The following is a 12,551-nucleotide window of genomic DNA, read 5'->3' on the forward strand; positions in this document are numbered from 1 at the left end:
ACTTAACTTTTCGTGAAGTTCATCACTAGAGGCGTGATTTGTAATAAAATTGGATACTTCATCATCTAGGTTTTTCGATGATGTAAGAAATTTGTTTTTTCTTATAGTAAGAATTTCACATTCAAACTTGAGACGTTGTAAATCAAACTTTTTAATTGCATTTTCTTCCTCGTTAGACATGAAATGTTAGTTATCATATCTAAACGTTCTTGGGATAAATAATGGTTGGTACATCTACTATGTTTGTAATATAGATACTCATGTTTGTCAAGTGATTTTACAAAATATCTTTGATGCTTATCTTTAAATTTTAAATATTCCTTTTCCATATTGTGTTTTGAACTGTTGTTTTGGTTAAAGTTTTTTGGTAAGTATTCTTTCAGAGTTGACTCAATTATATCTTTTATTAAAGGTTTTAAGTCAGTTATAAGCAAAGGTAAATTATCTTTTAACTTCTTAAAAATTACTTCATATAAATCATCTGCATAATCTGAAAATTTGTTTTCTGTTGACATTGTAACAATATAAACTTGAAATATGATATTTAACCAAATAAATTCAAAAAAAGTCAGAACAGTGAAACAAATAGAAAATCCAGCAAATCTTTTTTCTCACAACGTTTTTATTAAAAACAATATAATTACCAAAAAAAAATTAATAATACAAAATACTTTTTATATATTAAAACTATTAGCACTAGAGGCCTTTCAAATAGTCATCAGTAGTGCTGTTTTTGGCATTATTGCAAGATATTTGTATTAAAAACAAAAGTAACTTAGTTTACATATTGTTGCTATGGGTAACTATTGATTGTGAAAGATTGAATTGCAATTATAAACAAGAAATATCAATTAAATTTATAATGTTTTTGTTTGTGCAAATGCTTTTCATATGATTTTTCTTGTTATTTATTATTTTTAATGCTATATTTGCTTTTTTTTTAATAATCAATTTTACAAATATTAATAAAATTATCAATAATAATATTGATGTTTTTATTGGTATTCATCCTCTTGTTATTATTATTATTATTATTATTACTATTATTATTGTTATTATTATTAACATTTTGGATTCTATTATAATTGATTCCAATTATAATAGAATCAGGTATCAGTTTCAAAGTGTCTATTTCAGACTAGAAAAATTAAATTATATTCAGGGGTATAAGTTCTGGGGAAACCTAGAATTTACATCCCTGAATATAATTGTTTATTATTGTTTGGTATTTACATAAAATAATTGTTACTTATTTTTTTAGTATAATACTTTTTTATTCATGTTATATAACTCTCATGTTTTTATTAAAATTTAAATTTGTTATTTCTTCCAGGTTTTCTTATTTATCAAATTTTCAAATATTTTAATGTGGTCACTCTATGTGTGGAAAGAACACTCTCGAGTAATTGAAGATGTTGTTCCAGGGCCGGCCTTACGAATTGCGGGGCCCAATTTAACGAATGCTTGCGGGGCCCACCTGACTTTTTTTTTTACAATAACTACTATTAATAAAATTATTAAAACACATTTATTATACAAAAAGACATAACTCCACAAACGAATCAATAAACAATAATAAAAATATTACAATGAATTTAAACAAAACAGTTCTTGTTATTGTCATAATAAACAAATAATCTATAAGTCAAAGTGGATCTTTCTTGCTTTTTTGCTTGCGAAATCTTTTAGAATTTTTTCATAATTAATTTCTCTACTTATAGGAGATTCAATTGATATTAGTGCCAAATTGTTTAGTCGTTCTTGGTTAATTACTGACCTAAGGTAGGTTTTAATTAATTTTAGTTTTGAAAAACTTCTTTCAACGGAAGCGACTGTAACTGGAATTGTCATCAGTACTTTTAGGGCTATGAACAAATTTGGAAATGCAGTCGACCTATCATTACAAGCCAAACATTTAAAGAGTTCTTTGGGTTTTTGTTGTTGAACGGGCAGTATTGGCTTAATTGCCTCCATTTCTTCGGAAAGCATGAACCCTTCTATATCTTTTGTAATGTCTGTCAAAGCAATTTCTAGGTCGGCTGAATGTTTTCTGAGATCTTCTTTAAACATATTTTGAAAAGTATATAGAAATCCAAAAAGTTTATGGTGTTCTTTCAGCTGCATAAGCCGTGGTTGAAGAGATTGCAATGCTTTGTCTACAACTTGATTAAAAAAGTTTACCCGGAATTCTGTCTTGGGGTCTAAAATTGGTTCGTCAGAAGATTCATAAAGAAACATTTTCTTTTTCTTGTAACAGCGCTTCTGTTGAAATATGGGTTCAACTTCTAACTCATTTGCAAGCTCTTTGGCATCAATCAATGCTGCTACAAAGCCTGTCTCTCGGTATGTCTTCAACCAATCAAACAATTTTTCAAAAGATGTCAGCCCCGCGGCAATGTCTATGGTATTGCTTTGAAGTTCCTTGCTAGTAAAATTTACTTGAAACAATAAAGAGTGCCAAAAACATAGTGCAACCAGAAACCTATAATTTGTCATTTGGCTTACTAATGATTCAGCCTCACTTTTCCCTCGAGCATCATTTGTGCTTTTTGCTAGTTCTTCTAAAGCATCACACACTTCTGCGGCTTGAAATCGTACAGCTTTAACACTTTCCATTCTACATTCCCATCTTGTTTCTGATAATGGTTTAACAGACAGGCATTTCACATGCTTTTTAAAAACAGTCCATCTTTTTGTAGATGAAGCAAAAAGGGTGTAAATACGCTGCAGGGTTCCAAAAAATGTCATGCCATCTGAACACGTTTTAGCCATATCTCCTAGAACAAGATTATAATTATAGCACACACAAGGAGTATAGAAAGCTCGTGAATTTCTTTCCAAAAGTCGTGCTTGCACTCCAGAATTGTGCCCTTTCATATTAGCTCCATTGTCATACCCTTGTCCTCTGATGTTTTCAACATCTAGTCCTAGCATTTCAATTTCTTTCACAAGAGTGTTAAATAAATTTTCACCAGTGCTGCTCTCAACTATAATAAACTTTATAAAATGTTCATAAATTCCTGCTGGGACATCTGAGTGTGTGCCATCAGCGACATATCTTAGCACCATTGACATATGTTCCTGATGGCTGATATCAGGAGTGCAGTCAAGAATCACTGCAAAATACTTTGCCGACTTAATTCTTGCAATAATTTCCTGTAGAACAGCTTGGCCTATAGTATCAATAATTTCATCTTGTATGGCCTTGCCTAAATAATGATCATGAATGTCTTTGTTAATAATTTTCTGTATATGATCTTGCATAACTGGATCAAATTTTCCTAGCAATTCAATGACGCCTAGAAAATTGCCATTATGTGGATTTCCAATTTGTTCTTCAGACCCACGAAATGCCAAGTTCCTTTCTGCCAAAAACTGTACAGAAGCAACAAGTCGCTCAAAGACTTGATTCCAGCGTTTTGTTTCCTGTCTTATTAATTTTTCATTTAATGTATCAACAGTTAATCCAGTAGATAACCTTTGCTGCAGTTCATAGCAATTAAGTGTACATTGCAAATGTTTTTTTGATTTTTCATGATCCTCTAATCTTGTATGAATATTTGACCAGCTATCAAATCCAGAAGTAGCAAGTGCAGAATCAGAATTTGTGTCAAAAAGTTTGCAATAGTAACAGTAAACTTTATCAAATGATTCAGAACATATTAGCCATGGTCGTTCTATAACTTCCCCATTTTTTAATTTTCTTTTACAATGAAATTTCGAAAAATGTAACCCTTTTTCATTTTGCGGAAAATTTTCTACAGTGATCTTAGGGGGTCCTTTGTTCACTAAATAATCTCTGACATTTTGATTTATTTTATTTGGCCATGTAGCAGGGTCATCTTTTATCTTTAAAATATCACATAGTGCTAGGTTTGAATTTTCTTATCTTGATTCTGAAATATCCTCATTATCCTTGTGTGTGTTAACAGATATATTTATACATAATTCAGATGTATTTTGTTGAGCATTACATCCAGAAAGAAAACTACTACTAGCTTCTGATGTAATTTCTTTAGAAATATTTGTTTCAATGTCGTCTGACTCGACTAGTTTGTCTGATTTTTCAGTTTCAAACAGATCTACTGATTTACTCAAATATTTATCTAACGCACCTTTTTCTTTTTCTGCTTCAGTTTTCTTTACCTTAGCTAAGGTTCTCTTCATGTTACCACTTAGATATTTTCTACCGACGTCTCTTTGTCTTTTACTAATATTTTGGCTTGTGTTCTTCAAAACTAAAAACTTATCTCTTTTTTTACTACTAAATTGCACAATAAAATAAAATAGTTTAATTAAACTAAATTAAATAAAAAATCCCCCTTACAAAATTAAAAGTAAAATTAACAAAACTAATATAAACATTTTCCCTTCAATTAGCTAAAACAATATAGAGATAAAATATAATAAAACATATTGATAAAGAGATAATAAATAAATAAATCCATTAGAATTATAGTAAGATTAAAACATAAAAATAGCTTTTTTTATTTGAAGCATGAAAACAAACTTAAAAGTTCTTTTGTTTTTAGTTAATATAATGTTTACTGAAGTATTGAACTATATAGACTATGTGATTCTAGATACTATAATAAAGTATCTAGTCTAGATAAATAAATCTTAAGTATCTAAACAACTCAACAAATTAAAACATAAATAAAAATAAATCTTAAGTATCTTAACAACTCAACAAATTAAAACATAAATAAAAATGTAAGCAATTGATTACTGCAAATATCTTAATATAAATAAACAAACATTTAATATTAAGATTATTTATTAGACTTGAAAAAAAGTACTCTTAAAATTATCCAATAAAATTTATATTGTCTTAAATATAAAATATTTACTGAAAAGCGAGAAAAGTTTGCGTTAAACAAAAGTAAATAAAACTAATAGTAAACAAAATGAAAAATAATTATAGCATAAACAAACAAAAAATATATTACAAACATTTCAAAAGTAAATACAGCTTAATCTTTAACAATATAAAAGCTGCCGCCATGTTCATTGCTTGCCTCGTGAATTTTCGGAAATAAGTACTTCTGGAACTTTCGAAAGTAGATTGGAAACTAATATATTTTATACCATATACCGCAATAACTAAGATAAACTAAAAATAACAATAGACGTTACCATGCGCATTAAACGTTCAACGTTAACTGTACGAATTATATTAAGATTGATAGAAATTTATAAAAAAAAATTACTACCATTTATAACGATATGCTATAAATTGCGGGGCCCCTACCATGCGCGGGGCCCTATTTGGAGCAATCGGTCAAATCGGCCTAAGACCGGCCCTGTGTTGTTCCTTATAGTTTGATTGATGAAGACGTATTGCGTAAGCCACTAAAAGAATTTTTATGGAAAAAAGCAATGAGTAAAAAAGTTCTATTAAGTTTAATTGGCAAGTGATAATCTTTCCCAATTTTAAAAATTATTGCGAGTTTAAGTTTATTTATTGTTTAGTTGATAAAATTAAATAGTAGGGAGCTCAATTAGCATTAATCTAAATTATTATTTTTTTTTTAGGTTTTCAACTGGCATTTCAAGAAAAAGTTGTTAAATGGATGAGCGATATATCTAATTATTTACCAACAACTTTAATTTCTCAACAAACTCCAATATCTTTATTTGACATAGAGTGTATAAAATCAAAAGAGAAGTTTTTCATGTTTGAAGAAAATATGAAATAAGATTCATTCCTAGATGAAAAAGTAAGCTTAATATATCGATATTATTTAATGTTGGTACACACGTGTGTGTATTTGTTTTAGGGCACTAAAATCTGCTAGGTTAATGTAACTATTACTTTTTAGATTGTACAAACTAAAGCCTATAGGAGGGCCTGATTAAAAAGATATAATCAAGAACATAATCAAACGATTTTGCACCAATTTTGTCATGCATGAATGAACATGAATGGTACCGGAAGCCAAATGAGTTAGCTTTTGGCGGAACCGAGACCTACAAAGGAATATACAAAGTAGTGACGTTCAGGTTCCTAAAGATGAGGCAAAAAGAATTCTATAAAGTTGTTCAGAGCCTCCTTAGAAATGTCCCTGCACGAGCAAAAAAGATAGAAGTTGCCCAGCAAGCACACAACGTTGAAACAACGTTGAAATAACGTTGATCAACGTCGATCAACGTTATTTCAACGTTGTTTCAACGTTGTGTGCTTGCTGGGTGTATAAAGAATAATATTGATATCGTATGTTTTATTGCAGATATATAGTTCCTTATACATTTTGGTTATTGTCTTAAACGTAAAAAAATATAAATATGGTTTTAAATATAATTTAAGTGCCGAATCTGTTTTATTAGTCGATTCGTTATGTAATACTACAAATGCTGAGAGAACGTCTAATTGACGTCTCTGCAAGACGTCTTAAAGGTGTTAACAAATAGAGGTCTTGAGACGTTCTTTTGATGCTCACGCGAGTTTTCAATTTGACGTCTATAAGACATATAGTCCTAGACTTCTTACAGACGTCTGTTGCAATATGTCTTACAGACGTCTATACAAGACGTCTCAAAGTTGTTAACAGATAGATGTCTTAAGACGTACTTCAGACGTTTGCTTAAGTTACTGTTAGACGTCTTATAGACGTCTTTGTGCCGGCTGTGGAGGACCATTTATATGAAAAAGTTTTTTGAAAAATATTTCTAAAAATAAAAACTTTTCTAAACTTCTCCCCAGAACGATTCGAAAGAGAATCTAAACAATTTCTATTAGAAAATAACTTCGACCTTAAAAATTTTTTTTAAATTAGTACCTAAAATAATTAAACTGAAAAAAGTCATCATTACTCACTTATTTTTGTTTTGATTTGTTTCTTATTTTCTTCTTATAAAAATGAAAAATAAAAGTTAAAAGAAAAAATATATACCTTATTATACGATTTACTATTTGTAATATATTGTGTTTTAATATATAATTTTTAATCTGTAAATTTTTAACTTTTAATTTTTAATTTGTTATATAAACTGAAGGCAACAATGTAAACAGGGCTCGGCGATAAGCTTCTGCTTGCTCCGGCCATTTATTATATATGTACAATCTTTCTTATTGTAAATTTTATTAAACGGCAAAGTAAAATAAAATAAATAAATAAAGATTGATACTTAGAAAATGATATTTATTTAAAGTTGAAGTAATGTAATACCGATGATAAAACTGACAAATATCATTCTTTCGTTTAAAGATATGTAAAAAGATAAGATATGTAAAAGCATCATCAATATAATTAAGATACAATATTTATTTTTTTAATATATTTTAGTGAGACCTTTTCAAGTGCGAGGCTGTCGGCAGCCACCGACGCACAGTGAGTCAGAAAGGTGAAAAAGCGGCAAAAATTATATAACTATCAGATATAATTATTGATACATCAATATTATCGTATTTTGGGTCAAAAAATTTAAATTTTCCATTTAAAATAATTTTTACACGTACCTATGACGCGTAAGGCGCGCGCATACGCGTGTAACTGTCTTTTACGCGCGTAAAATATAACCTAAATAAAAAAATCGAATTCCTTGATCCAAAATACCATATAAAAGAATACCACATATTTTTTAATCTAAATATTTCTTGTGCCTAAGGCTCGTACTACTTACGCGTATACGCGTTAGAGACTTTTACGAGCACAATGACTGACTTAATTTAAAAAAATTAAATTCCTCAAACCAAAACATTTATTAATTAAAAAGAAAAACTTGTTCGAAAAATATTTTAATATTATATAATATTAAAATATATTAAAAACAAAATAAATATTTATCTTATCTAATTTTTCTTTCAAGAAAACAAAAAAAGAAAACCTAATACTAATAAAAAGGCTTTATTTCATTATTACAGCATTAACAAAGATAAAACTTCAGGGGTAAGTGTTTTTCCATTTTCAACCTTGTATTTTTTAAAACAAGTGTTTGATATTACAGGATCACTTCTAATCAACAAGTATTGGTAGTGGTTTTTCATTAACATTGTTTCTAGATATCTTATCTGTATGGTTTAATCTAGCTTTGCGAATTTCTTTATTTAGAGCCTCTTGTGACTCTTCAGAGAAGTAACCAATTGGCAGTTCTAATGCCTCAGATATTTGAACACCATGTTCCAAGAGTTTATGAAAAGTTGGGGGAATCACATACCAGCAATAGTTTTTGAGTATAAGAGTTGTAGTTTCATAGCAATACTGGCCAAAACTCATAACAGGAGCAGTATGCTCCTGTTATGAGTTCAACTCATAACAGGAGCATACTGCTAATAGGATAGTCCTCAATCTAATAATTACATCTACTGCCACTCCCGTTATATCAGCGAAAGTTTCAGCATTTTCAAATGCTCTTCTGGCAGTGTTTCCATCGTTAGTATTGCCAAAACTCTGTTTGGGCATATCAACTATTAGACTTAGCTCTTCTCTAAACCTCAGTTGAATGTTCGTTTTTTTACTTTTTACTAATACTTTTTCAGCAGGGGATTTGGCAAAGTATTTTTTAATGTCTAATTTATATCCTAAATGTAAAATATATTCAAAACATCTGAGCCAGCAATGCAGAGTAGAAAGACCCAAAGATAAAGCTTTTTCATTGATTGGTTTAGATCTGATCAATGCTGGGTTATTAAGTTCACTGGGCCTAGCTCCGCAAACATTACATGATTGCGAGGACAGAGTGTTAGTGAGGGCATTAACCACTTTACCATCAAACATGGTTAAATCTAGTTTGAACTTAAATGTGATAGTCGTGTCCGGTTTGCCTTCCTCTACTTCTAACTTTACTTCAAACTTGACTAGTCTATTTATTTCTGCTTTTAAAAGTTCATATTCATTTCTTATCAATTCTTCCGTTTCTTTTTTTGAATATTGGAGATGGAGGGGTCTACAGTAATGTGTACTAGAGGGCTTTTTATTTAACCATACATTTTTGTTCATGATGGTTAATTTAAGTGGAACAACAGCTGTCTGGAAAAGACTTTGTTCATTAACTTGGGCTTCACCAATATTTGTATCAGTATATTTTTGTTTATAGACATTTTGACTGGAGGCACCATCAAACCTTTAAAGTGAAGTAGATCTTTAAACTTCCCCCCAATTTCTGCAAACATTCTCACTGAGTCTTGGCATTCCTTAAAAGTTAATATCCTTGTCAAAATATGATTAAACATACACTGTGGAAGAGTTGAAGCAGATGTTTCTGTCACAATTAAACTTTCAGGATAACATTTGCGTCTCTCATTCTTAATTTCGTGAAGTAAAGGATAAATACCTGCATTATGTATTATCGATGAATTTCCAATAATTTGATTCTGTTCATCCACACTGAACCTTTAAGCTCATGGCATCTTCGGTTTTCATTTCTATCGGAAAATTTATCTTTTTGATTTTATCTTTTTCAGAGTTTGTAGCACTTTTCACAAGATCAACGAAGTCTTTTTTGCTAGGATCTCTAGTGGCTTTTTTTATTGAAGCTAATGCCAATGCTTCAGCAGGATGTTCAGCCAATTTGGCAACCTTAAACAAGATAATATTTAATATTTAAGCTTGTAAACTATTTTTTTAACTGGGTTGAATTTAATTTATTTATTAATACCTTAGATCTTCTGCTTCTATCACCTAAATCTTCCCAGTTCTTGCACTTTCTACCTGAACCTGATGCAACATTTTTTTTGTTAACAGTAATATCTTTGTTCAACCAAGTTCGCTCGTGTTCTGAAAGTCTAGAGAAGGTTCTTGCATACTTTCGCAACTTTGATCGGAATTTACAATTAAATATTATTAGAGTTTTTTTTAGATTTATCATTTCAGGTTTTTCAATACTTTCATAGTATAGACCCTCCAGTCTACAAAACTCACGTAGAAGAGCCTCGATTAAGTTATCATGATTAATTCCTAACTCTTGAATTATAGGAACTAAATGTATTCTTTTCATGTTGAATGTAAGCAATGAACTATTTTAAGTTATTTTATACACAAGTTTTAATTTTAAAACATGCACTATGCCATCAAACGTTGCATATATTGGTTTTTGAGGTTTGATAATTAGCACCATCTGCATGAGCATGAGTTTTTTTACTAATAGGAACTAAATGTATAATTTGTGTAATGAATGAAAGCAATGAACTAATATTCGCTACTTTATATGGCAAGTTTTAATTAAAAACGAAAAAAAACACACAAAAAAACCGAAGTATTTGAAAGGTCTTATTTTAATTGGGGCAAGTTTGGGCAAATGATTTTTATTTTTTCTGCTTTCACATATACCTATTAATGAGAAAATATTAAATCTACCATGGAATCTAGTGGAATCGTTTAGTTTTTAAACTAAACTCATAATTAAACTAATTTAAAAAAATCAATTTATGACACATTTTTGAGATCTCAGTAATGAAAAACTAAAAATAAAATTTATTGTCAAACATGTTGTTAGTAGTTACCAAACATCTTAAACATATGACTTCAAATTAAATTTTGAACTGTTTTTACCCATGTCAATCTTAAAAGAGTGACACAAAAGCTAGATTTTTTTGAACGAGTTTTCCGATAAATTAAATAAAATAAATAAGTCTCGGAAAAAGGCGTATAATTTGGTGAAATCTTGAAAATTGTTCACAAAAAAGTTAATTATTGACTTTTAGTGGTATTTAGTAACATTATAATTAAATTAATTAATTTCCAGCAATACTTTTTTTATGGGGGGTTTTTTGCCGTTTTTTATGGATTTTGACTCACTGTGCGACGTCTTACGCCGCCACTGTCTCCAGATTCTTTTGGTAGGCACTTCACATGATTTTACTATTATCATTATCTCTGGCAATAATTAATACCAAAGTACGCGGATAATAAAGACGTTTTCAAAATGAGTTCCTTTTTTTAAATTTGGATTACTAGTTCCCAAGTTATGACAATTTATGATGGGCTCAATAACGTCTATTTTGCGTCAAGATTTGTTGAGTTTTTCTTAAAGATTTATGGCACCATATTTTGATAATAAATTTATATTTCAAATGCTATCAATAAGAAAGAGTTTTATTAAAGTACTAATGGTAATTTATCTTTATTGTTTTCTTTTTTACTAAAGAATTAAAGCATTCAGTTCTACAAATTATTATTCTCATATTTTGGGGCCCCTGGGTAAGGATCCCACTACTCGTTTGCCCCATTTGGGGCAATTGGGTCAAAGACAATGAAATTTCTGTAAAACCCGAAAAAATTAATTTTAGTTAATAAACGAGAGCTTTTTTATATTGTAAGAGTAAACAAAATCATATGCATTTATAAAAATCTAAATTATCTGGAAAGAAATGTCTTTGCAAACCATAGAAATGACACATTAGACACTGATGTCTAATAGCTGCTGTACTTTCTGGTTGAAGTTAAATCTTTGTGCCTTTTGCAGAACCCACGCCACCATTTTTCTGTAGGAGTTCCATTCTTGAATGATTTTTTATGTTTTAAAGCAAAATTTTCAGCATATTTTAGAAATTGTAATCCACCAAATCCGTTTCCTAAAGATGCACAATCATATGCAAAATCAATTAATTTCTTTTCTTCTTCTTCATCTAAGATAGTTGGATGTCCAGGTTTGGCTCCCATTTCCTTTTCTCCAGAAAGTCAAACTTGTAACAAACATCTTGGAATGTCAAAGCTTTACATGCTGCTCATTGTGAAACTCCATTTTTAACAGCTTTAATTGCTGATATCATCAATTCATGATTCCATAAACGATGCTTTCTGTATTTGCTTCTTTGTTTTTCAATTTTTGTTGAATTTTTTATTTTTTTAGTTTCATTTTTTTTTTCCATTCTAAAGTAAAGTGCCAAAAAACACCATGAAGATTTAATTATAAAATGGTTATGACTGTCTAAAATAAATGTCTATGTTTCCACGATTATATCATGTAAATTGTAATCTTAGGTTACAATCATATACACGTACTTTTATGCACATGGTACATACACACATGGTTTAGATGGTTTACATATAAAAACCTCTTGGGTTTTCTAAAATTTATATAAGTATATATGGTTATATAAATTTTTTAAAACTGGACGTCTTTCCTAATTTATCAAAGTAAACATTTTTGGAGTATTTTTATAGTGACACTGTCATTGGAATGACAGCAAAGTTTTACAAAGACTTTCTACCCTATCCACATTGTTAAATAACACATTCTTAAGAAATACCCTAAAAGTAAACTAATGGAAAAACACCACGGACGTTATTAATTGGTTTAACGGCATAGAAGACAAAAATAGTTATTTCTTCATCCAATTCAACATAAATGAATTTTATCCATTTATAACTACCGAAATATTTAATAAAGTCGTTTCCTTTGCAAAACAACACACCACAATAACAGACGACCAACTTAGAATGATAATACATAGCCGAAAATCCCTCCTCAACTACAACAATAACATGTAGATAAAAAAAATTGAATCATGAAAGTTTTGATGTAACAATTGGCAGCCACGATGGCGCTGAATTTTGCAAACTTGTAGGGATCTACATACTCAACGAATTATTAAATATAGTTATAAAAAC

At 29.6% G+C, this 12,551-nt stretch overlaps 1 protein-coding gene across 1 annotated transcript; it reads right to left on the reverse strand.

Moving 5' to 3' along the window:
* Positions 1-1,638: 1,638 nt before the first annotated feature.
* On the reverse strand, positions 1,639-4,167 carry LOC136074417 (52 kDa repressor of the inhibitor of the protein kinase-like). The gene is made up of 2 exons (XM_065786734.1): positions 3,931-4,167; positions 1,639-3,849 (listed from the first exon to the last, which is right to left on the reverse strand). Exons 1-2 carry the CDS (start codon positions 4,165-4,167, stop codon positions 1,639-1,641), a joined length of 2,448 nt encoding a protein of 815 aa, XP_065642806.1.
* Positions 4,168-12,551: the final 8,384 nt, after the last annotated feature.

The sequence above is a fragment of the Hydra vulgaris genome, chromosome 01 (genome assembly GCF_038396675.1).
Source record: "Hydra vulgaris chromosome 01, alternate assembly HydraT2T_AEP".
Lineage (NCBI taxonomy): Eukaryota > Metazoa > Cnidaria > Hydrozoa > Anthoathecata > Hydridae > Hydra > Hydra vulgaris.